Below are 27,116 nucleotides of genomic sequence, written 5' to 3'. Positions count from 1 at the left end.
CAGTTTTATGACCATTGATTCAAATACTATTCGGAAGATTTCAGACATTTTGTATCAACTACTAACACCCATTTTACCTTCTTTTATAATGGACCTTTTGTACAGTGCATGTAAATCAATATATTTCAATGACTGTTTTTTCCATGGATTATATGGCAAAAGAATACTCAAAACAGACTAAATGAATTGAAGACCCCCCTAGACAAAAATCAGGCTTTTTACAGCTAAACTCAGGACTAGGAAAGGAAAATACTAGTAATTTCAACAGATCATCTTATACCACATCTGAATCTGAATTTATATAAAACTCAAGTCTTCTACATGGTGCTTCATTATGCCATCTTTTGAACCACTGAGCTACAAAATGTACAAAATCTTAAAAATCAGTATTGCCAATTATGGCCTTATTAATTAGCTATCATGAATGTAAGATTTGCGTTAAAAATGAAGACTAGCCGAACATTTAAATGCTTTCTGATGTTTCCATTACTTTCATTACAGTAAAAGTGACTACGTATAGCCTACATGAAGCAAAGGATTATTTTCAGGCCTTTTACTTCTTGAAACCCTCTCATCAATCTTATTCATAGTTACAGTCAATAGTGCCTAAAATCAAGACATTCTACTGATAGAAAATATCCTGAAAGTCTTCTTCCAATTCCAAATATTTAACCCTATACTATTCCCAGATTACACTGTTGCAACACCTCCTCCAAGTCTGTTTTTCAATTGTATTCACTTGTCATCTTGTTAGCTAGTGTAACACATACACAATTTACAGATGTATTTGTCAGCACAGAATATCGCAACCTGCAAAGTGGCTCCACATTACAGGTTTATTGGCACATGCTAAACAATGTTCTTATAATCCATACCTTTTCATAGTGGAGAGACAATATAATACTATATAACATCAGTGACCTTTTGCTGAACAAAATATACACATTTGATTCAGTATAATTACCGATGGGCTGAGTGAACAGAATGCAATAAATGTATACAAGGTATGCAAAATTTCAACAAAAATAGGAGAGACAAATGGGCTGAGGCAGTTTTTTTCTTTTAATGGAACCAAGTTCTGCTGGAGAGATAGGTTTTTGAGCTACACTGCACAGCTTCACCCTGTAGCTCAAAAACATGTCTCTCTCACAAACAGATCTTGGTCCAATAAAAGATATTACTTCACCCTCACAACTCTAAAATATCTTGAGATTGACATAACTACAACAATACAGCATAGACTACAACAGTGATATGATACTGCTTTTTTGTAAAACATATCAGTGTTTTTAAATTATGTAACTTCCCACTCTGGGAACATATTTAATTTATCATACAATATTGCCAACATTCAAAAAAACTCTGCAGATTAAAGTTTCATTTGCTCATTTAGGTCACCCCTCTTATTTACCTTTGACCTCTTTGCAACAGGCACATTTCCCCTCAAGTCTGTGGCCTGTTTTTCAAGACACATCTGAAATTCTGTAAAGGAGCAAATTTGCTATATATGAGTTGAATAAGGGGATTTCCAAGCTACCTCTAGGATTAATATATAGGATATCAATAGAACACAAAGACATTCTGTGTGTTGCTTCCAAAAATAATTCAAGTTATATGGCCTAACCTTAACTACATTAAAAAAACACCTGAAAGAAATATTTTAACATAAAATATACATATTCAGTTATACATAAAATCCACTACCACAACAAATACATGTACTGCAAGTGCCATAACATGATAGCAAATGCACAATATGCCATGTTACTGCACTGACAGGATGATATACAAGATGACCTATTTGTTCTTCTCTCTCTTCATCTTCTCTGTTCCCTGAGCTTATTATTAAGGAATAACCAAAGGAGACATTTAATTGAGGCATTATTTTTGCACTCTGACTTACCAGTTTAGCTACTTTACCATAATCGATCCATCTGATTGTGGCAAAGTTTGTTGATTCTGCACAGTTGAAACCATGGTTAAATCCTGCATGGTATCCATATGGGAAGGTTATCATAAATTCCCCCGCCTCCTGTGTGATCTATAAAACAAGAAAAAAACAAACATATTAAAAAAAACTTCCATTACTAAAGAAATTAAAAATGTATTTGCTGCTGTCAAAACAGACATCTGCATATACCATCATATTTGGATTAAACACAGGCAGAATTGAATGCACCTGAGAAGGTGTTACTGACTACATTTTTAAATAAATTTCTAACCCAGGAGTCGTCAACCTGTGGCTCCAGAGCTGCATGTGGCTCTTTAAGGAGCCACTTGTGGCTCCAAGTGCTGCCGCTGCTGACTCCACTTGTGGCTCTGGAGGTTGCCACTGCTTAAACAATGCCAGCAGTTAAAACTGGATTTAGTTTCTTTGTTTAAGCAACAGCAGCGTACAGAGATGCAAGTGGAATCAGTGGCAGCAGGAAGCCCCTGAAGAAAGGCAGCAGGGAGCCTATGTGGCAGGGCAAGCAGCCACGCATACACTGCACAAGGAGGAACTCTAAGGCAGCAGGACAGCAGTGGGGGGAAGGGCAGCCAAGCCTGCCCTGCTGGAGCCATGCTGAGAAGGAGATGGCAGAGGCCATGGAGGAGCAGTGGCACAATGCAGAGCTCCTCGTCTCAGGCAGGTAAATCCTCAGATGGGTTTCGGGGTGACAGGGTTTAAGCCTGGGGGTGGAGGGGCTGGGTTTGAGCTGGTAGGGATTAAGCCTGGGGATGAGGAGGTTGGTTTGGAGCTAACAGGGGTTAAGCCTGGGGATGTGGGAACAGTTTTGGGGCTGATAGGGCTTAAGCCTTGGGATATGGGGCAGGTTTGCAGGATGAGGGGTAAAGCTTGGGAACAGGAGGGTAGATTTGGGGGGGATGATGCAGGTAAAGCCAGGAGACAGGAGTAACAACTTGCTAACTGGTACAAATCATTGTGTGTGAGCTGTTCTTAAAATAGGGGTGACAAACAGTACAGTTTGACATTATTTATTAAGGACTATCTTGTATTCATATGCCTTGCAGCTCTTGAAGTATTGATTTTGTAAATTAATTTGAAAACATAGCTCTTCTCGCTATCTCAGTTGCAGACCCCTGTTCTAGCCTATGAAGATCCCCACATGATGGTAGGCCACAAACTCAGAAACCATTCACAGATAAGCAAATCATATTCCCCCTTCTACAAGAGCAAAGGGCCCCTATTAACAGTACATAAGGACAGCAAGCAGATCTGAAGTGGCCACACCAGGCAGTAAAACTAGGAGGGGAAGGCATCTGCCACCTGCTCACTATGAAGGCTGGAAAGGTTACTTCATCAACTGGCCTGAAGCAGCCTCTCCGGAATGGTTCCACAGTTGCCCCATGTAACTGAGATAGGAGAGAGGAGGATTTCTTCCCCTCTCTCTTTCCCATCCCCACGCAGTTTTTCAGTACCTGACTCATTTAATGCTAGTTAGTTTTCACAGGTGTCCCTGAGGACCCATTCTGAAGACAGTGGGATTATACATGTATAAATGAGGAGCTAATTTAGCTCTCACACTTTTTATCACTGTATAATACATGAACAGGTACCATTTCAACAAAGTATTTTTCACTGAAGCAGAACTACATTTTTATGTGATATCATTACTATAACTTTACAATAACAAATAATGCTGAAGATCCTTTGTATTATAAATGCTGTATTGAATGCCCTGAACTTTGTGCAATTGCAATAAACCCCAACACCCTAACACCCCATTACCACTTATTTTACTGTGAGGTTTTACGAATTTTTGAACAATATTAAGGACACTGAAAGGATGTTGCAAATTCACATGACTAAAAATCTATCTGGAAAACGATGGCTGGTAAGAGTACTGTAGTTTGGAGAATGGTTTAGCTCTGAAAGCATGAGGTCTGGGGAAAGGTATTCAGTGAAGTCTGACACCATGTTACTCAGGAAACAAGGATTTATCCAAAGGATCATTTTTCCTTACAAAATGCAATGGAGAGTGATTCAGTGAAAAGAGACTGCAGCCCAACGATTCAGTAGACTAAGTTATAGCTAGGAGAAAAACAATGATGCCATGAATGATACAAATATATTTCCTACAATCATTTTCATATAAACTGAGTCTTCAAACCCCTAAAGTAAAATATCAGCTAGTGAATAACATGCAACAAAAAATTCAGAAAACAGTAGAATACAGTTGGTGATTTGGGACAGGATTCGCTCTTTTTAGTAGAGTCACTTGGATCTCTATGTTCTATATGTGTCTCGGACACTCATGAGGCATTTCAGCAATGGAGGGTGAGCAGCAGAACTACTGCTTTCAATCCCCCAGAATTCCCACCAGCTAGTGGTGGTTTTTCTGTTCAACGTCAGCTCCTTTAGACACAAGCCACCAAAGGCTGGAGCAACGATGTGTTCACTGGAGATTGCTAACAGATGGCCCGGCCACATCCTCTCTTCAAACAGCCAGTAGGAGCTACTTCATGGCTTTAGTGATCAAAGAATAAAGAGGTGAATGGAAATCTACATACTAAATGATATGCCCCTTTACACTACAGTCAGTTCAGAAAATAGGCCCAGTGGAAAGAAACTATTTGTTGTGAACAATACTTATTGGCAGAGGTTTGGACACCAAGCAGAGGTTATTGGTTAAAAGGCAAGGAGACTTTAGTGATCAGAGGGACGTCTTCAGTGAGCCTAATAACAAGGCAATCAAGTGTGATAAACTCACAAAAATTGTAAGGCACTATGTTAAGGCAACATTCAATATAGTAAAAGGCAGAAAATTCAAAGTTAGTTAATTTTTACAACTCAGTCACACTGCGCTTATATAGAAATATGTATTAATGTCTTAAGCTCTCAAACATTGTATTAACAGACATTTTGTATTACATTTCCTCGTCTGAACCCCCAAATACACACAAACTTTTCTCACAATCATGTGAATCTAATGTGTGCATTCTGTGTGTATGCGTGTGTATAACAAGAAATCTAAAGAAATGGCACCCCAGATACTGATATGTTCTGAATGTCACCACCATCACTGTACTTTTGGGCCTGAAAGGTGAAGGAAAATATAGCAAAAACTATATAATGAGATAAAATTAAAGAATAAAAATAGTCATACTTTATATTAGATAAATAATGCTAAGGTTCCGTGTAAAATTTCAAGCAATTGGATGCTTTATCTACTCATAATGGGTTTAAGTATATTGTACACAAACACATGGTGATTGTGATTGGAGTTTTCAAACAGTGTTTCTGTTTTAGGGATGTACAAGAAAAAAAACTCTCAGTGCCTGCAATTCCCAAATTCATCTTGTCATGCACCCCTCCCCCAGCCCCCGATGACAGTTTAGCAGGCGTTCTATTGCAATAAGTGGCAGTTCAGCTGTCACCTGGTAGGCGTAGGCTGGCTTATCAGTGTTCAGCACGTTTCCAGTTCTATCACAGCAAGCTGCAAGAGATCACAGCCTGATTCTTTCTGTTCACATTCTCACTGAATCCCATTAATTAAAACTGCACACCGATACAGGCTGCTTCTTCCAAACACTGGATGACAGAACTAAATTTATTCTATTTAACTATAACAAACACATTTTTAAAATAGAAAGCAAGAAGGTCCAAGACACTGAAATACAGCGACTGACTTTAATGCTCTGGACTCTCCTACCTACCCCAAACACAAGCCTGACAATGTTAAAACAAATCTGCCAGAAAATTATTAGACTTTATCCTTCTAACATTTCCATATGCTGAAAATATACTGATCAGATTAATGTTCATTAAGTTAAAAACAATAGATCTAAGTTCTGTGATTTTATTTGACATATTATTGCTAAACTACAAGGATATAAAAGGAATCCGTAGTTATACGTATATTCTAAAAACCTCAATAAAGCAACTAAATTTCCAAATGATAATATATCTTTCAGAAACAAAGTTTTGTTTGTGCAATTTATACAGGATGGCTTGATTTAAACGTGTGCTGCATCTGTTTTTAATGCTAAACACCTACATTCCTACACTTCTACAGATAGATTAGCTTTAGCACAATAAGGTAGGCTACGCTGCCAAAGGGCATACTTCAAACCAGTGGCTACATCCCACGTAAAATGTCCACCAGCCTCCTGTCTCATCTGCTTGAACTGCTACAGCAACAGTACTGTTCATTTTAACTCAAAACATATACAATTGATCCAATGCTAATATAATACTGTTGACAATTAGTATGCTTTTGGGAGTCATGGGTGCCTAGCTCCTCATTTACCTTTAAAATCATTACAAAATTTAATTTTCAGGAGTATTGAAGAACATTTAAAGTTAATTGTTTCTACACTAAATCACTTTACAAATATAACTTCCTCCTCTACTGTGTGTATGCCTACTACAATGTATATATTCCAGGTGGCAATGCAAATTAAGCTAAACAAGATACATCATGAATTTTCCCTATAAACTGTAAGATTATCAGTCTGTGGGGCTGGTGATATGATGTTAGAAACAGTGAACTACAACATTATTTTGATCTCATTTAATAATATCCCATATATCTAAACAGTATGGCTGGGGCTACACTACAATGATCCTTTGAAAGAAGTTCTTCCAGAAGATCTCTTCCGAAAAAACTTCTTTCGAAGGATCGCAGCCATGTGCAAAATCTCGATAGAAAGTGGCCACATGGCCATGTGCCCTCCTTCAAAAGAACGGGCCAGCAAACACCACAGATGGGGTTGGATGGCCAGCAAGCCCTTCTGAGAGCTCCAGCCAGGTGCCCACTTAAAGGGCTCCTCCCAAACACCCCATCCATGCACATGCCGAGACCTGCCCAGCTGACCAAACTGAAGCAAAGCCAGTGCAGGGACCACAAACTAATAGCACCCAGCTATGGACCCACAACAGCTCCTGGGCCAGCACTGCATCCATGCCCTGGTCAGGCTGCTGGCCACCATCTTTGCGGCTGCCCTCCATCTCCTCCAGTGGCAGAGACCCTCCACAGGGGCTAAGGAGCCCAACCCCACAGGGGCCTGGCTGCAAACCTCTCCCCAAGTGATCAGGTGTGTCTGAAGCCACACCACCAGCTCCCACTGGTGGGACCAGCTGGTGATGGGTGAGTATGATGACATGCCGTGGCTCCAGAACTTCAAGCAAGTATAAGCAAGGAGACCTTTCTGGAGCACTGCAGCTGGCTCTCCCCTGCACGCTGATGCCATAACACACACATGCAACCCGGCCTCAGCCTTGAGAAGCACATCACCATTCCCATCTGGAAGCTGGCCACCCGAGACAGCAACAGCTCCATGGAACAGCAACTGGGGTGGGCAAGTTGACAGTCAGAGCTGTCCTCATGCAGGTAAGGCATGCTCTGCTTACAGGCCTGTCACAGAGGAGTGGGAGGGGGCTCCCACGCAAGGGGGACCCTCAGGAGCCCAGGTCAGGGGGTGCGATGGGTTGGGTCAGGGAGACCAATCCCCAGGAGACCATGCCATGCCACCCCTACACAGGCCTGCTGCCGAGAGGTGGACTCGGGGGGGAGGGTGCCCAGAGGGCTCAGGAAGGGACAGAAGGGAGCTGGGTCGGGGAGGGGAGCCCGCTGAATCCAGAGCACCGCTTTGGGCACTCACAAGTGTGTCCATTCTCCATCCCATGAAGGTTGTTGAGGGCAATCAACGCCACCCTGCTCCGGAGGGTCATCCACATCAAGCACCTGGATGTGGCCATCCCCAAATTCACCACCCTCAGCTTTCCCCCCTGCTTTGGCACCATCAATGGCACCCACATTGCCATCCATGTCCCAGACCACAACACAGTCCACTATATCAACCACAAGGGCTACCGCTTGGTTATGCTGCAGGCCTTGGGGGACCATAGGAGATGCTTTATGGACATCTACATGGGCTGGTCCCCCAGCAGAGCTTCACTGGCAGGCCCCAGTGACCCTTCCCCGGGCACCCCAGTTAGGTCCTCCAGCCCTCAGCCTCACCAACCCCCCACTACGACCCCTCCCACCCATGCACACCTCACTGCTCCCCCACCCCACTAATGATGGACATGGGCAGGGGTGAAAAAATAAGAAGTTTAATTCAACGTAGAAACTGTATGAAAAATGAAAACTGTGCAAACAACTGTGTACCCTGGTGAATGGGATTACTTATAAACACTGGGGAGGGGCTTGGGATAGGGGTGGGTGGGCCTAAATCCTCCACAGGTGATGGGGGGGTCATGAGCCACAGGATCCTCTACTGCCCCCAGTTCAGTGTCCCCATCTGGGCTGAGATGGAGCTGGGATCATGGGGAGGAACAGCTGTGAGAGGGGTGCAACAGACTTGGACTTGGCAGGGGAGAAGAGAGGGAACAGGTGGTCGGGGTGGAGGCTAGCACAGCAGCACCCACCATGGCCATGAGTCACCAGACGAAGCCCAGCATGACAGCCAGCTGCTCCCTCAGGACCCTGGTGATCTTCATGAGGTGGGCCATGAGCTCGGCCCAAGCCTCCTGCTGCCATGCCAGGTCCACCTCCTCCACCCACAGCCGCTGCTCCGCCAGGTCGTTCTGGCAGCAGAGGGTGGCCATGTAGGTGGAGGCATCATCTGCAGCACGCGGCTGGGCCCTCCTGGCATAGAACCACTCAGGCACCAGTGGTGGGGGTGCCTTGGCCCAGTCCACTGCCACTCCTGGGCTTCCCAGCCTGATGAGCTGGATGGGGCTGGCCAGTCCCGGAGGTGAGGTGGGGCTTGCCCAGCCCTCATATGGTGTGGCTCTAAGGATGGAAGAAAAGAGAGAGACATGGGGTCAGTCCCACACCACAGCTCTGAGGGCCATGACCCTCAACCCGCCGTGGGCAGCAGCCCTTCTAACCTCCAGTCCAAAGGCCCAGCAGCCCTGGGGGATCCTGGGCACTGATGGACCCCGCATGGATTGGGCATGTGCCAGATGCAGGCCAGGCTGCCCTCCTTGCATGTGCAGCTTGTGGCACTATCCACAGAAGCGGGTGCTGACTGTCACCTGCAGGCCTGCCTGTGAGCTAAGTGCCGTGGCCTTCTGGGGTGTGTCTGGGCTGGGGCCAGTGGCCGTGTGGCTGGCCCACTTCCAGCCATGGTGGGGCAGGCACCTCCTCCCACCATGCCCCGAGTGTACAACACACCAGGTACGTACCAAAGGGTCCCTCGAAGAGGTCTGGGGATGCCCTGCTTGATGTTGCCTGGCTCAAGGATCCTGAGGTCACAGCAATCACCAGGGTCCCTTTGCTGTACTCAGCATCCGAGGGTGGTGCCGAGTGCTGCAGAGTCCTGGGCTGGTCCTCCTCCAGCCCTGGCTCTTCCTCTGTTGCTTCAGAGGGTTCCTCTAACACGGTGTCAAGTGGGGTCTGGCGGGGAGCTGTCCACGCCCCTGAGGAGGCTGTGGAGCTCCTGATAGAAGAGGCATACGGTCAGCCCTGCCCCTGAGTGCCTAGCTGCATCCCTAGCCTGGGCGTACCCCACTGCAATTCCTTGACCTTGGAACACACCAACTCCAGGGTTTGGCTGGGGTGTCCCTGAGCTGCCAGGCCAGCGGCTAGCTGGCCACAGGCAGGGGCATTCTGCCTCTTGCTGGTCATCTCTCTCAAGACGTCCTCATCATGCCAGAGGCCCAGGAGGTCACTCAGCTCAGGCTCTGTCCATGAGGGTGTCCTCCATATGGGGGCCTGGCAAGGCTCTTGGGACCCCTCAGCTGGCTCCCTGGGGGGCACCTGACGGTCCTGGGGTGGCTGGCTGTCAGACATTGTGCAAATGTGCACTGCAGGGGGTGGCTGTGAGGGCATGGTGCTACTCGGCTGAGCTCCTTTTAGCCTCCATGCTTTCAGATTCCTGCCACAGGGTCTCCAGGGCTCCCTGTGCCTTGAAGGTGGCTGGACACAGGAGCACAGAGCTCCGATAGTGATGGCCAGGGCATCTCTAAGCACCAGCTGGCCAGCCCCATGGACGACTCCTCTTTCAAAAAAAAGGCCCTAAGAGCATCTACATGCTTTTTTCCCCCCAAAGATCCTTTAGAAAAAAGCATTCTTCCTCATCCAGGAGCAAAAGAGAGCCACCGGAAGGAGTGCAGCATTCATTCAATTTAATATTGAAAGAACACATTAGGGCCGTTTCTACACATGCCACTTTCTCTATTTCTCAGACAAATATACCCTTGCAGAGTAAGCTTGTCAGGAAAAAAAATTTGGTTTTTTTTGTTTATTTTTATAGGATGGGTTTTCACACTATTTATTTGTCTATAGGTGGCAGTAGGACCTACAGACGTATACTCAGTGGCTCAGTTTTTCACTCTCTTAAATGAATGGCAGCATAGAGCTTCCTGTCTTAAAGGACACCTCCGTCTACACTGGAGGGTTTTTTCGAAAATGCCTGGCCTTTATTGAAAAAACCCGCAGCGCATCTACACACAAAAGCTGTTTTAAACAGCCCCGAACTATGCTAATGAGGGGCGGATGCAAATTCTCTGTGCCTCGTTAGCACAAGATCTCATGATTTGGAGTCTGGAAGATGCTCCTCCGGACTCCAAAACAACATGTGGCCTCTGGGCGGCAGTCTTCTGCAAGGAAGTCCTACTTCCAGAGGCCCCTTCTTCCTGAAAATTTTTGGGAAGAAGGGGCCTCCAGAAGGAGGACCTCCTTCCAGAAGACCCCCTGGGGGCCGTGCTTCTACATGTTGTTTTGGAGTCCGGTAGAGCGGCTTCTGGACTCCAAATCATGTGACCTTATGCTAATAAGGCGTGGAGAATTTGCATCCACCCCTCATTATAATAGTTCGGGCCATTTATTAGCATGCCGAAGGTCACGTGTAGAAACGGCCTTTGTGTATAGATGCACTGCGGCTTTTTTCAAAAAAGGGCCAGGCTTTTTCGAAAAAACCCTCCAGTGTAGACAGATGTAGTCTTTAAGACAGGAAGCCCTATGCTGCCATTCATCTAAGAGAGTGAAAAACTGAGCCACTGAGTATATGTGCATAGGTCCTACTGCCACCTATATACAAATAAATAGTGTGAAACCCCACACTATAAAAATAAACAAAAAAAATTAGTTTTTTTTTCCTGACAGGTTTAATGTGCAAGGGTATATTTGTCTGAGAAATGTATACAAGCTTATTATTAGACTTTTTTATACATTTTAGAAAAGAGAGGTAAGAAACCAAGAATCATAACTGTATAATGATCAGAGGGGTGCTAAATTTCAATATCACATAAACTAATGTATAACAAGGGGTGGTGAGTCAGGCTCAACAAGTGGCTGAACGAATTTTGGTCTAGGTTGATACGCTTTCACTGCCTTGCACCCTCACGAAGGGCAGACCTAGTTACAAGTGAAAAAGCTCTAGGTGGAGAAGAATTAAGACTACGGGAAGAAGGGAAAAATATCAAATCACTCAGTCAGTATCACCCACCACAAAGCAAAAGAAAGAAAAAGAAAACTTACAAGAAATTCATTTAGTTATTTATTTTCAGGAAATAACATATCAGTCAAGAAGGAGCATCTGATTATTATTTGTTCAATATTCCTAAATACATCTAATAGGTTGCACTAAAGTTTTACAATAATTTTATTTTTGAATTGTTATTGCATCTTGTATTTTCATCTGAAACTTGTTACCACAAAAAGCCAATAAATATTGCACTGTATGACACACGAAGAAAACTATAAAGCATGCTCCATTACAGGCATATCTTTAAAAAAGTTTTAACCCAACACATTATTTAAAAGCATTGTGAATGAATAGAATCATCCATTATAATAGTAATTTGGAATCTGGAGCAAAACAAAAAGATACCATTTCGCCTTGCCTTTGTAGCTTAGAGACTACATCGAGAGGCAAAATATTAAAAAAATATTCTACTGTACCTTGTCAAAAGGAATTCCGTATTTTTTCAATATGGAGGGAGAAATCAGTGTCATCTTGTGGCGAAGAAAAGCATCACATCCTTGAGAGCTGCTTGGGAAGAATCCTAATAAGGCAAAATAGGCAGAGTCAGTTTTCTTCAATTAAAACAAGAATAGAAAACTTTAATGGTATTTTGCTTAAAGCACAACAGACTATACAGTTGCATATTACTGTTGAAACTCCTCAATCATCGTTGTTGATTACTGCAATGTCTACATAAAAAAAAACAAGCTCTCTCTCTTAAAATTAGCCTAATTTTCAGATCTTATTTTTTGCTAGCATTTAGATTTAAAAGTAGAGAAAGAGAAATACTTCAATAATAATTTGGGTCTCACTTGTTGGACATCATGTTTTTACAGCGTTTCCAGATTACAGGGGGAAGAATATTACTCAAAGGAATTAAATATTTTTCTAATTCAAACAAATTGACACACATCATTTGGTGGATTTTCTATCCTACTCCTTTGTATTGTTTTGTACAAGGCTAATCCCAATGCTTCACCAAGATTTATATGCTGCTTGGGGCTATGGAAACAGAAGCTCAAGCCATTAGTTTACTGTGGTAATGGTTATTGTTCAAAGGTTTATACTTTGCAAAATTATTATGTCTTAATCACAATAATTAATTGTACTTATATAGTTTATATTGTACAATTATCCCAGAGCACTTTAAAAAGATGATTTCTCTGGTTTTTGTACAGGGGAAAACTGAGGCACAGAAAGGTTATTCCCAGCTGTCACGTAGCAAAGTTTGGGGCAATTCAGGCACGGAATCCAGAAGTCCTGTCATCCATACACCTACTTTAAACAGGAGAGCATACTGTCTCATGCGTGTCACTTTAGAGAAAACTTCCCTAAATAGAGAAGATTTCATTAAGCACTCTGCTATTAGATATAAGGTGAAATGTTTGCCATTTTACAAAAAATAATTGGTTTGCTAACCAGAGAACTGTGAATTAGGAATGCTCTACTGCAAAGGAAAAGGAGGGTAGAACAATGAAACAGGATAGAAAGGGTTAATAAAATACTACAGTTTGGAAACTTTGCATAAGGTGGTACTTACAAAAAGAAATAAAAACAAATCTGTATTTTATTACATAACTGGCTTATAAAGACAAAACACATTTTCTCTTTTCTGTATTCACGTAACAAAAGCAATTGTCATTCTTCCCAATGATAACCACATGCTGATCTGTTTTCTCTCATATAACAATATGTAAAATAAATGATTTTGGACAAGTTGCCATTTAGTTACAAAAATCCCCTTGCCACACCACTGCATGAAAGAGAAAGAAAAGTGCATGCCACGGATTTTATTAATAACTAAACTCCTGTACAACATTCCACATTTTTAAAAGGTTGTACCATTAATGAGAAGATTGTCAACAGATATGCCAATACTAAAAGCTATTCCTTGTCCGTTCATTTCAAATGAACCCATCAAACTTTTAAAGTCTGTAGGTACATGCTACATTACGTGAATTACATTTTAAATTAAAATCAATGATGAAAGAAAAATCTTTTTAATTCTCATTCTATATGGATTTGTAATCAGGGCCCAAACAAATGTGGTGACTGGTCATAAGTTAACTTACATTGGAAAACCACTGAAGGAAGGCAAAAGGCAGAGTTTTAAATGTCTATCAGCTTAGAATTTATCTTTACAATGAACTTGTAAAAACAGGCGTGGGGAACCTATGGCTTACTTGGATCCAGCCTGTGGTGAGACTAAGGGCTTTCTCCAAAATGGGGCAATCCAGCACTCACACTCCAGCCCCACAGCAAGTCTCCAATCCTTGTTGCATCACTCCACCCCAACGGGGAGGTAGCACTAATGCCAGCTCACCTCATTGCTGGTGGAAACCCTGAGCTTGCTGAGAGCCAGGTCAGTGAGTTTCAGTTTTGATTTTGAAAGCTCCACTTACTACATGTGATAGTGCCCAGGGTGCTATACAACATAATAAAGCAATTTATAATACATTGAAATGAACCCTGTAAAAGTTTAACAAAACTGTTCAAAGGATGGTATTAAGGTTTAGGGAGGGAGAAGACATTAATTAGGACCAAGAATGAACAAATCAAAAACCCTGTGGATTTTTTTAAAAAAGTAAAATGTTACATGAGGACCCTCTAAAGGAAAAATATAATCAGCTCACAATAGAAGAGTTGGGAGTGGGCAGTGGGGAACAGTGGGCAGTGACCAAGTTCATATACCTAAAGAAGTTAAGGCAGCAAGGACACACAAATTTAGCACAATGATTTGGTGGCATGAGTAAGCATATGACCAACAGCATGCAGCAAGACTGAGTTGCACTGTTTCTTATACTTCCAATAACCAGATTGGTATATTCAAAACTGCTCTCATGGAAAGGTTAAGGGACATCCAGCATCCCTCATAAGATGTTCCAGAGCAGGAACAATGTTACCTGTGAGACAAGAATTTCACTTGCATTTTTGGTGTCTGGGCCTTTGGGTCTGAATGGAGTCCCCACAAGTCAGGGTTGTTCTATTTGGATGGGTTGCATCACTTCCACATTGCTTCCACTGTAGCTATTCTTGATGCAGACTTGGTTCAAGATCTTTGTGACTTTTAGATGGACAAGGCAATGATCAGCAAAAGGTAAGTGACAATTTGCTAAGCGAAGATTCCTTGCTGTATCTGAGGACTGGAAAGTACACACGTATTTAAGAGAATATGGCACTGGGCACCTGAAGACCACAAAAGGTTTCATACGTTGAGGGAGACAATCTCATAACTGGGTTGAGCTGAGACAAAGCCTGTGTTTATCTCACACTTGATAAATAAGTAAAACTATTAGGGTACAATGAGCACAATGAGCACTGTAGAGCTCAATCTTTCTTTTGGGTTCTATATCAGATTGCAAAGTTGCAATCTAATATCTGAGAATCAAGCAATCTCTCAAATGGTTTATGATCTGGTTGGTTATTTTTTCTTAGAGACAAATGGAAAATAATCCATAATACAAGGAACACTTGCATGGGATCTTCAGTTAAATTGTATTGCTTGGCGTTATAACTGACCTTTCAAAAAAGAGGATACCCCTGTGAGGGTGTGTATCTGCATCACTATTTACCAACTTATGTTGTATTAATGTATTGTATATACTGTACTATAGCACGAAGGGAGTTGGTAGATAGTGATATAGATATACTTCCCCTCAGGGGTATCCTCATGTAATATGGTATCCCTATGACTTCTGTTTGTCAAAACCTTGGAATGAGTGACAGGATATGGGGTCACTGATTACCTGTTCTGTTCCTTCCCTTCAGGGCATGTGGCATTGACCACCATCAAAACTCAGAATACTGGGCTAGATGGATCTTTGGTCTGACGAAACCTGGCCATTTTTATCCCCTGTGGAAGACAGCAACACTTTGTATGCCATATAAGTGAAGACTACTACAGTGACAGAAGATGGCAAGTGCTGCTTGAAATGAAATGTGTTATTATGTAGTAATCTGAAGTTTGTTATCTATTCATTTCCATCTTTACTAATGACTAAAATAAAATTATTTGACAAAGTTTTAACTCTTCAGCTTCCACATTCAGTTTTTGCAGCTGTGAGGAGAAAATGTGGAACATGAGATATCTATCACTGCCTAAATTGCATGTCAAGAACCACTACTTTCATTCATAAATGATAGCTATGAACTTCTGTATTAACTAGAGCAACTTATGCTATATACTGTAGGATTTCTGAAATATTCTTCATGAACTACTTACAGTCCCTTTAGTCCTTGTGCATAACGTAATCGAACATCACAAACAGATGTCATCTCTTTCCTAACCCAGCATATACAATTATGCAATCTGTTTAAAGAATCTGTAAATTTTCCAAACTATCATTTACGATTTGCTGCTCAGCCTCTGTTTTTCCTTCATTTTCTAACCAATTTTGTCATACAAAAATCCTTAAGAATTCTGTGGTGTTGCAGATGAACATAATAAGTTTAAAAATTGCAATAACAGCTGACTTGAGATTTTATTACATTTATGTCTACGTAAAATGGAAAAAACCTACATAAATGAGAAAGCAGCTGAAGGGCGAAATCAAACTGCTTCCTTTATTAGATGCAAGTCTAATGTCTTTCAGATAAAATATTTGCAGGTGCCACAGTCAATCAAGATTTCAATGGAAACCAAAGATGAAAGCATTCATGCATAAAAGGCAAGTGTGATAATTATGATGTGCAGACAAGATAATGGAAAATATCCTAGCCTTTCTTCAATCTTATGTATCAAGTACTGCCTTGACCTAGACAACCTGTAATGCTTCATCACATTTAATACATTATTTTAATTATTTAGAAGAATTCAATTAATTCAGTAGGCATCTGGTCAGCAAGACTAAATCTCTGAATCATGAGCTTCTTTGAGCAGTTGCATTTCCACAGAAAATATGCTACATAAAAACAGTTTTGAATAAACATGTAATTAAGTCTGAAGTCCTCGTCATCCTCTAAGTTTATTAACCTTTACTGATTAGCTAAATTACAGCCATGTGGCTGACATGACATTTTCATCATTTTAAAACAGCTCACTTTAAAACTCTGACTTATGTTTTAATGGGCAGTAACTACAGCATAAAGATCACAGATGCCTCTTTTCCATACTTTACTAGCAATAAAATAATAAGAAATTATGCTGCAATTATTAAAGAAATTATGGGACTATCAATTGCATTGATTTAAATGAAAGCAATTTAAATCACTGATTTAAGTCACAATTTAAATCACCAAAAAAAAATCATTGATTTAAATCAAGTTACCAAAAAAGACTGACTGTGCTTGGAGTGTACTTATGCCCCACAGAACTCACAAACTGTTTGTTTTGTTTTGTTTTGTTTTGTTTCGTTTTAAGAAAACAAGTAAAAAAGGGCATTTCCTTAGAAACGCTGAGTTATTCTGAAGTAAAATAGGGAATAGACTTACAGCATCACCATTATGGTCTGTGTCCATGATGTTGCAAAACAAAGGTCATGTATTACTATGTAATATAAAATAAAAAATGGATACCCAGTGGCAATGGGCAACTCCAGATTTCTCTTACTGCAGATTTCTGTATTGTACACTTGAATGACAGATTCTAAACCTAGTTAACTAATTAAACAAGCCATAAGGATTAGCTAAGCTAATTTTTTTTCTAGTGATGTCCAACACAGCAAACAGCTTGGGAATTTCCTTGTCAAATCATACTTACACTAAAAGGCATAGGGAGAGTGCTGAAGAATGCATTGCAAAGTGAATTATTTAAGTTGTTAACAAGTTGATCCCCTCAGTCATATCCACATCTTCATCCACATCATTTTATCCCAGTTTTCCTTATGATGTTTCATTCTTGCAATTAGGCGCTGCATCTTCCTCTTGCACTGCTTACATATAATACATTTTCTTTTACCCAGGGCATAAACTTCTTCAAAATATTGCCAGATATGGTCTCTCTGACATCCACAAATCATGACAGTTTTTCTTCAGCAATAGTTTGGTGGAATACAGGAAGCTCTGTGTGTGCTGAACAATGTTTTCCATCTTTCTTTTCACTCTATGCCACTGTTCCTTTCTATGCTGCCTCTGTCCCTTCCTATATATTGCCTCTCTGTCTTAAGACAATGTCTTAACTAACTCCTCTGCTGTGCTTGGCCAAGGTCCACTATTGTCGTGCTTAAAACACCTCTGTGGACATAATCGCCCCCTTGAGTCAGGGACAGCATGCTTTTGGCGGGGAAGGGCTCTGTGAACAAAAATCCCTTCAGACACATGAAGCTTCAAATTCTCATAGCCTGCCAGCTAGCAGTGTTCCAACGGTCACTTTTTGACCGTTAGCTCCCCCAGCAACTTGAAATCATACATATTCATGAATCATGATTTGCATGCGATGCCCTGATTGGCTGGCTCTGGAGACTTTCCAGAACCTTCTGCGAAAGTGAGGACCTAATAGAGAACTGTGCCCACATGCTAATTCCTTCATAAATATTCATAAGGATGTTCTATAAAAGCAGGGCTCACAGGCCATTCTGCGGCCCTTAACGGGAAGGCGTGGTTCCACGGAACGTCCGCCAGTCCCTAGGCTAGCCTGAAAAGGCAAAGAGTGAAGAGCTGAACACTGCCGGAGCTGAACACTGCCACCTACCTGAGGCGCAAGATAGCACACCACTTGCCCGGAAGCGCAAGATTGCCCATCACCCACGCTCCTGTGGCAAGCAGCGACAGCAGCAAGCGGTGTCCCTGTGGGGAAACTACCAGCTGTCGAACTGGCCTGCACTTGTGCAGGTACTGCGCAGCTGGCTCAGTGAAACCCAGGGCCTGCCATCACACTCACCAGACCTGACCTGCTTACCGGACCTGACTCATTTGCCGGACGTGACACACCAATTGAGAGAAGTATCCTCACTGACAGGCCTGCGCTTTGCGTGGAGCCACAGACACCACATCCCCACTCCAGTCACTGGCAACGGGACCCCCAGTGGGGGAGCAAGGTTGATCCCCTTGCTGTGTCCCTGCCTGGCAGGGTAGGGGCAGTACCCGGCAGCCTGACCCCAAGGCCAGGCCTTGCTGGCCTCTGGCTGGCCTCTAATTTAAAAAAGGACACTTAACAAGCCTGTTCAATCTAGAACTGTTATAATTATTATTATAATTGGTATTTATAGACAGGGTTTTTTAATGTTATTTAATTAGTTAAATTATTAGAATTGTTAGTAGTAAATAAGATAAATTTGTTAAATTATTTTAGTATATTAATTCTAGATATTAGTTGTTAGTTAATAATATTCACTTATGGAGGAATTGGGAGTCACTTGCTAGCAACTTATTACGAAAATACACACTAAGGTGAAGGCGTGGCCTCCCTTCTTTCCTATCTTGTTCTCTGGCTCAATAGAGAGCAAAATCCTCCATTGGCTATAATTAATATTTGGATTGGAGCAGCGACCCGATCCCGGTAGGGGTGAGGGGGTAGCGCCCGCCCCCTCCTTTATTTTAGAAAAGACACATATATATTTATATAGTTATTAATATTTATATATTTATTATATTTATTACTTTCCTTCAAACTTACCTCTATACAACTCATCTCTATACAACTTCCTTCAAACCTACCTCAACAACAACCTACCTCTACAACACTCTACCTCTACACCTAATTTATTCAAAACCACGTCACTTTAGTGTTAACATGAACACCTTGTTTTTAATTCAAGTAAGTGTGTACTGTTGCTAAAATAAGAACATACAATAATATTCCATTCCCTCCTTAAGAATTAATAAATTTAATGTAAGTGTTAGGAAAAAATCTGGTTGTCTGTCTCATCGTTCTTCCTAGCTCCTGCTTGCCCATGGGGGGTTTGGTGGGGTCCAGGTCAACCGAGTGTGCACCCTGTCATAAGTCCGCGAAGGTGGGACCTGGGACCTAAAAGGTGGTAAGGGGTTGCTTTGTTGCGTCCTCTTGCCACCCGAGGAAGGCCTAGCATTGCTGTCAAATTTGCAGTACTGCTAGAGAGCCTCCCTCCGCAACTATGACATAAAATAAAATAAAAATAATATCACAAAATAAAAACAATCCCATCTAGCTTGTGTCTTTCCTTGCACGTTACTTTTTACTCTACTAAGAACAGAAATTGAAAGCCCCAAAGTTGTTTGAGCATTGGCCTGCTAAACCCAGGGTTGTGAATTCAATCCTTGAGGGGGCCATTTAAGGATCTGGGGCAAATAAATTAAAAAAAAAATCTGTAATAGGTCCTGCTGTGAGGGCAGGGGACTGGAACTGATGACCTCTGAAGGGCCCTGCCAGTTCTATGAGATAGGTATATCACCCTATATAAACTTTCAAGAAGTAAGAGTTAGTACTTAGGCTAGACAGATTAGAGACATTAATTCATTGTTATGAAACTCTAGAGCCGTGTCCACACGTGCACGCTACTTCGAAGTAGTGGCACTAACTTCGAAATAGCGCCCGTCACGGCTACACGCGCCGGGCGCTATTTCGAAGTTAACTTCAACTTTAGGCGGCGAGACGTCGAAGTCGCTAACCCCATGAGGGGATAGGAATAGCGCCCTGCTTCGACGTTCAATGTCGAAGTAGGGACCGTGTAGTCGTTGCATGTCCCGCAACTTCGAAATAGCGGGGTCCGCCATGGCGGCCATCAGCTGAGGGGTTGAGAGATGCTCTCTCTCCAGCCCCTGCAGGGCTCTATGGTCACCGTGGGCAGCAGCCCTTAGCCCAGGGCTTCTGGCTGCTGCTGCGGCAGCTGGGGATCCATGCTGCAGGCACAGGGTCTGCAACCAGTTGTAGGCTCTGTGTATCTTGTGTTGTTTAGTGCAACTGTGTCTCGGAGGGGCCCTTTAAGGGAGCGGCTTGCTGTTGAGTCCGCCCTGTGACCCTGTCTGCAGCTGTGCCTGGCACCCTTATTTCGATGTGTGCTACTTTGGCGTGTAGACGTTCCCTCGCAGCGCCTATTTCGATGTGGTGCCGCGCAACGTCGAAGTTGAACATCGACGTTGCCAGCCCTGGAGGACGTGTAGACGTTACTCATCGAAATAGCCTATTTCGATGTTGGCTTCACGTGTAGACGTAGCCTAGGTGTACATGCATCATGTTCGTGATGAGATTTAATTGTAACTGTTATTTTTAAATGAGAAGTTTAGTATTTTATGGATGATGTTTAAAAAGTCTGCCCTATTTCCTTTAGCCCAGAGTCAGACCTGGGTTCTATTTCCTACTCCACCTGATCAGAAGAAAGGGATTTGAACATGGGTCTCCCCTCTCTCAGGTGAGTGCCCTAAACACAGGTCTATAGAACAGAATATTCTAGCATCAGTCAGTCATTCTCAATCTCACCTGTTCAAGTTGTTCCAGTTAGTATAAACATGTTAATAGTCAGTGGAACCTAAGCCTACACCTCCCACATCCTAGGTCACGGTGTCCAATATGTCCATCATTCACTTGGAGCCTTTAAATGCAGCTCCTCCTAGAGCTCCATGCGAGAAGTGCTGTCTGCCCACTCTGCGTATATGCCCCTCCACTTGGCGGAAAAACTGTGTGGCAGCTTCTGTGGCAGCAGCTCTGGCCCCGGCAACTCTGATGAGTTGTCTGAATTGATTTAGAACAGGAGGGCAAGGGATGCCTGCCTCTGGAGGAGGGGGAGGGCATTTATTTGGAGGAGGGGCTGGGGTTGGCTGGCTCTGGATGAGGGGGAGGGAATTTATGTGGATAAGGGAGGGGCCTTTGGTGAATAGAAAAGATGACAACCACATGTGTGGTGATCTTTAAATTCCTATTGATACCAGCTACAGTGTCATTTTTGTTCTCTTTTGCTAGCTCAATGACGATTTATTAGAAAAAAGGTGGATGAATCATAGAATCATAGAACACAAGGACTGGAAGGGACCTCGAGAGGCCATCGAGTCTAGTCCCCTGCCCCAATGCAGGACCAAGTACTGTCTAAACCATCCCTGACAGAAATCTGTCTAACCTGTTCTTAAATACCTCCAGAAATGAAGATTCCACAACTCCCTTGGCAATTTATTCCAGTGTTTGACCGGCCTGACAGTTAGGAACTTTTTCCTAATGTCCAACCTAAACCTCCCTTACAGCAGTTTAAGTCTATTGCTTCTTGTTCTATCCTCAGAGGCCAAAAAGAACAAGTTTTCTCCCTCCTTATGACACTATTTTAGATACCTGAAAACCACTATCATGTCGCCCCTCAATCTTCTCTTTTCCAAACTAAACAAGCCCAATTCTTTCAGCCTTTCTTCATAGGTCATTTTCTCTAGACCTTTAATCATTCTTGTCGCTCTTTTCTGGACCCTCTCTAATTTCTCCACAGCTTTCTTGAACTGCAATGCCCAGAACTGGACACAATACTCCAGCTGAGGCCTAACTAGTGCAGAGTAGAGCAAAAGAATGACTTCTCCTGTCTTGTTCACAACACACCTGTTAATGCATCCCAGAATCATGTTTGCTTTTTTTGCAACATCATCACACTGTTGACTCATATTTAGCTTGTGGTCCACTATAACCCCTCAATCCCTTTCTGCTGTAGGCATTCCTAGACAGTCTCTCCCCATCCTGTATGTGTGAAACTGATTGTTCCTTCCCAAGTGGAGAACTTTGCATTTGTCCTTATTAAACTTCACCCTGTTTACCATCAATCCTCAGACCATTTCTCCAATTTATCCAGATCATTTTGAATTATGACCCTAGTCTCCAAAGCAGTTGCAACCCCTCCCACCTTGGTATCATCTGCAAACACAATAAGAGTCTTTCTATGCCAATATCTAAATCATTGATGAAGACATTGAACAGAATCGCTCCTAAAACAGACCCCTGCGGAACCCCACTTGTTATACTTTTCCAGTAGGACTGAGAACCATTAATAACCACTCTCTGAGTATGGTTATCCAGCCAGTTATGCACCCACCTTATACTAGCCTCATCTAAATTGTATTTGCCTAGTTTTTTTATAAGAATATCATGCAAGACCGTACCAAATGCTTTACTAAACTCTAGGTATACCACATCTACCGCTTCTCCCCTATCCACAAGGCTTATTATCCTATCAAAGAAAGCTATCAGATTGGTTTGACATGATTGTTCTTTACAATCCATGCTGGCTGTTCCCTATCACCTTACCACCTTCCAAGTGCTTGCAGATGATTTCTTTAATTACCTGCTCCATTATCTTTCCTGGCACTGAAGTTAACTGGCCTATAGGTTCCTGGGTTATTCTTATTCCCCTTTTTATAGACAGGCACTATATTTGTCCTTTTCCAGTCTTTTGGAATCTTTTCCAAAGATGATAGATAAAGGCTCAGATACCTCCTCTATCAGCTCCTTGAGTATTCTAGGATGCATTTCATCAGGCCCTGGTGACTTGCAGACATCTAATTTTTCTAAGTGATTTTTAACTTGTTCTTCTTTTATTTCAACTTATAACCCTACCCCTTTCCCACTAGCATTCACTATGTTAAGCATTCCTTCATCAGACTTCTCAGTGAAGACCGAAACAAAGAAGTCATTAAGCATTTCTGCCATTTCCAAGTTTCTTGTTACTGTTTCTCCCTCCTCACTGAGCAATGGCTCTACCCTGTCCCTAGTCTTCCTCTTGTTTCTAATGTATTTACAAAAAGAATTCTTGTTTCCCTTTATGCTTATAGCTAGTTTGAGCTCATTTTGTGCCTTAGCCTTTCTAATCTTGATTCTGCATTCTTGTGTTGTTTATCTATATTCATCCTTTGTAATTTGTCCTTGTTTCCATTTTTATATGATTCCTTTTTTATTTTGAGATCATACAAAATCTCCTGGTTAAGTCAAGGTGGTCTTTTGCCATATTTTCTATCTTTCCTACGCAATGGGATAGCTTGCTTTTGGGCTCTTAATAATGTCCCTTTGAAAAACTCCCAGCTCTCCTCAGCTGTTTTTCCCCTCAGTTTTGCTTCCAATGGGACTTTACCTACCAGCTCTCTGAGTTTACCAAAATTTGTCCTCCTGAAATCCATTATCTCTGTTTTACTGTTTTCCCTTCTATCCTTCCTTAGAATTGTGAACTCTGTGATTTCATGATCACTTTCACCCAAGCTGTCTTCCACTTTCAAATTCTCAGCCAATTCCTCCCTATTTGTTAAAATCAAATCTAGAGTAGCTTCCCCTCGGTAGCTTTTCCAACCTTTTGGAATAAAAAATTGTCTCCAATCCAATCCAATAACTTACTGGATAGTCTATGCCCCATTGTATTAGTTTCCCAACATATATCTGGATAGCTGAAGTCCCCCGTCACCACCAAATCCAGGGCCCTACATGACTTTGTTAGTTGTTTAAAAAAGCCTCCTGCACCTCTTCCAGCTAGGTAGCGGCCTGTAGTAGACTCCTAGCAGGACATCACCCTTGTTTTTTATCCCTCTTAGTCTAACACAGAGACTCTCAACGCATCCATCTCCTACGTCCATCTCCACCTCAGTCCAAGTGTGTACATTTTGAATATATAAGGCAACACCTCCCCACTTTATTCCCTGTCTATCCTTCCTAAGCAGGCTGTACCCTTCAATACCAACATGAAAGAGACCAACAGAGGATGGTTTAATAAAAGATATTACTTCATCCACCTTGCATGGAGACAAGTATGAGAAAGGTAGCTGTGCTAGTCTGTATCTTCAAAAACAACAAGAAGTCCTGTGGCACCTTATATATCTGTTAGTCTATAAGGCGCCATAGGACTTCTTGGCTACGTCTACACGTGCAGCCAACATCGAAATAGTCTATTTCGATGAATATCGTCTACACGTCCTCCAGGGCCGGCAACGTCGATGTTCAACTTCGACGTTGCTCAGCCCAACATCGAAATAGGCGCAGCGAGGGAACGTCTACACGTCAAAGTAGCACACATCGAAATAGGGATGCCAGGCACAGCTGCAGACAGGGTCACAGGGCGGACTCAACAGCAAGCCACTCCCTTAAAGGGCCCCTCCCAGACACAGTTGCACTAAACAACACAAGATACACAGAGCTGACAACTGGTTGCAGACCCTGTGCCTGCAGCATAGATCCCCAGCTGCCGCAGAAGCAGCCAGAAGCCCTGGGCTAAGGGCTGCTGCACACGGTGACCACAGAGCCCCGCAGGGGCTGGAGAGAGAGCATCTCTCAACCCCTCAGCTGATGGCCGCCATGGAGGACCCAGCAATTTCAACGTTGCGGGACGCGGATCGTCTACACGGTCCTTACTTCGACGTTGAACGTCGAAGTAGGGCGCTATTCCTATCTCCTCATGAGGTTAGCGACTTCGACGTCTCGCCGCCTAACATCGAAGTTAACTTCGAAATAGCGCCCGACGCGTGTAGATGCGACGGGCGCTATTTCGAAGTTGGTGCCGCTACTTCGAAGTAGCGTGCACGTGTAGACGCAGCTCTTGTTGTTCATCCACCTCGTCTCTCTAATACCTTGACACCAGCCCAGCCATCACTCAGCAATCAACAATTACTGGCACTAATGTTGGCCATTCATAATCTTTCATATTGACAATGAATAGTGATTGAGTCACGGAAAGACTCTCCACTCATGTTCTGTGTAGCTCCAAAGCATGACTTTCACATGGATGGAATCTTCAGAGATTTTACCTATTTAAATTTAAAAAGTCTCTACCAAGGATATGAAAACTGCATTTTACAAACGTGCAGTTTAGGCAAATTTTCACAGGGACTTCAAAGGGCACATCCCCATCACACTGGCCATTCCCCTACACCCTAACAAATTTCAAATCTCTGCTGAAGCATCTGGATGCATTAGAGCATTTTTTTAAAAAAAAGCCTCACAACTTTTTTTTAACATGAGCAAAATAATGTATACTTCCCTAGACTCATTCTTGCAAATGAGGTTACCTTTTTTCTTATTTTTTTAAAAATTTCAAACCAAAAAAGCAACAACTAACCTGAAGCAGACACCAAACATGGAAAATTCAGACCAAACAGAAACTTTTTGCTAAGTTATAAATATTCAAAACAGGGTCTTAAAATACAAAATGTCATGCAACCTAAGTAACAGAAGTGACTACCAAGTCCTTTCTATAATAAGGATCATTCACGTCACAAAGGAACTGCAGTGAACTCTATGGTAGTATACAGTAGGCCTCCTATACCAGCAATAATTTGTAATGGGATCTAGAAAGGAGAAAATGAGAAAAACAGCTCTCAGCTGGAACTACAAGGGGCATTTAAGTAGAAAGTAATTAGCCAAGATGGAATTTGGCCATGGTATCATGGTTTAATGATCACAAACACACAGGGTATTGGTATTATTTGACAATAATTCAGTTCAGCACTATCATATGTTACTGTTCTCATGGACTGGTGTAGAATTAACTTAAGGGAGAATTAAATCCAAATGTATGCATAATTGCAAGCATGTGCGAATGTTTCACTTATATATATGCATCAAATTATTTTGCATACACAACTTTGGGTATAAGCAAAATATGTCACACAGTTTCAGAATGTGTACCTGATCATGCTTTTTTAGAACAGATACTTTTAAACCTAGAAACAGCAATAACTTTACCGATAGCACCGAAAACACGATTAACACTATTTCAAAGTTAATTGGTAAAAATACCATCTCAAAGAGCAACAGTTCTTGTGGGACCAATATGAGAAATGGATTTAATTGTTTATTCATTTATCCAGAATTCTCAGTTTAAATCTGTAGCTAAAACAAGTATCTCTAATTTAGTTTAAAAAAAAAAGTTAAGAATAAGATTAAGTTTTAAGAGCCAAACTGCAATTGCTTTTAAAGTCCCCTCCCCACACACACAACACACACACAACTATTTTAATAGTATTCATTTACCATGTTTTAAGTATTTCAGATGACATAATTTTAAGAGGGATGAAACTATACTAAAATCAAGAGAGCTGAGATTGTAAAATTATTTTACTTGAAGTCAAAGATGTCCCTCAAAATCAAAGGACTTTATAAGACAAACATCTTTGATCAGAAATGTTGAAAATATTACCTTGAGCTAGTCTTTCAAGTCGTTTTCCATGTTCTGGGGGGATAGCATACCTAAAGTTTACACAAAGAAAAGGATGAAATGTTTAGCTCTAGAATTATCAAACAATAAATCTGCATGAATAAAATATAAAAAAGACCATACATGGTTATTAACATAAACTTTGTAAAACATGAGGAAAAACTATGAGTTGATTACTTTTAAGAAAACAAGATGATTTTGTTTACTTTTAATTTTGAAAACTAATTAATGTAATATAAATTGTAGCTTAAGAATGTTAGTCACCAATATTGTTTTGAATTTCTTGAGTTTGGCAATATCTGTATATAAGCATATCTGTAAACAGTCATTCCAGTAAAAAGAAATTCAGGTGTTTATTTTTATTTCCAAATAAGACAGACACATACACCAAGGCAGCACAACATTCATACAAGACTGTTTTCTTAAATGTTTCACTGAACAAGAGTTCAACTGAAAACATGTGAGTTTAAGTTGCCCATATATGTTCTCTATGGTTGAGTTGTGGGAATGAGATACTTAATCTCGGTCATAAATCATTACTGTTACATCCATTTATAATCCAAAGAAATATACATTTGGTAAATTCAAAAATTATCTCAAGCTGTTTATGAAAATACTCTATTTAGCAATATTTCAATCTTCGATTTCAAGAATGATTTTTAAACTTTAATGAAAGTCTAGTCACAA

At 41.8% G+C, this 27,116-nt stretch overlaps 1 protein-coding gene across 2 annotated transcripts in view; it reads right to left on the bottom strand.

The window, feature by feature from the left end:
* KDM4C (lysine demethylase 4C) overlaps positions 1-27,116 on the bottom strand; it is a 461,923-nt gene that overhangs the window by 351,506 nt on the left and 83,301 nt on the right. For both annotated transcript variants that reach the window (XM_074994881.1, XM_074994882.1), the window contains exons 6-8: positions 26,412-26,461; positions 11,856-11,959; positions 1,904-2,041 (exon numbers count right to left, since the gene is read on the bottom strand). In XM_074994881.1, coding sequence (XP_074850982.1) covers positions 1,904-2,041; positions 11,856-11,959; positions 26,412-26,461 — 292 coding nt within the window. The remainder of the gene's footprint in view (positions 1-1,903; positions 2,042-11,855; positions 11,960-26,411; positions 26,462-27,116) is intronic.

The sequence above is a fragment of the Carettochelys insculpta genome, chromosome 5, assembly GCF_033958435.1.
Source record: "Carettochelys insculpta isolate YL-2023 chromosome 5, ASM3395843v1, whole genome shotgun sequence".
Taxonomy (NCBI): Eukaryota; Metazoa; Chordata; order Testudines; family Carettochelyidae; genus Carettochelys; species Carettochelys insculpta.
This window is presented reverse-complemented; position numbering and strand designations above follow the sequence as displayed.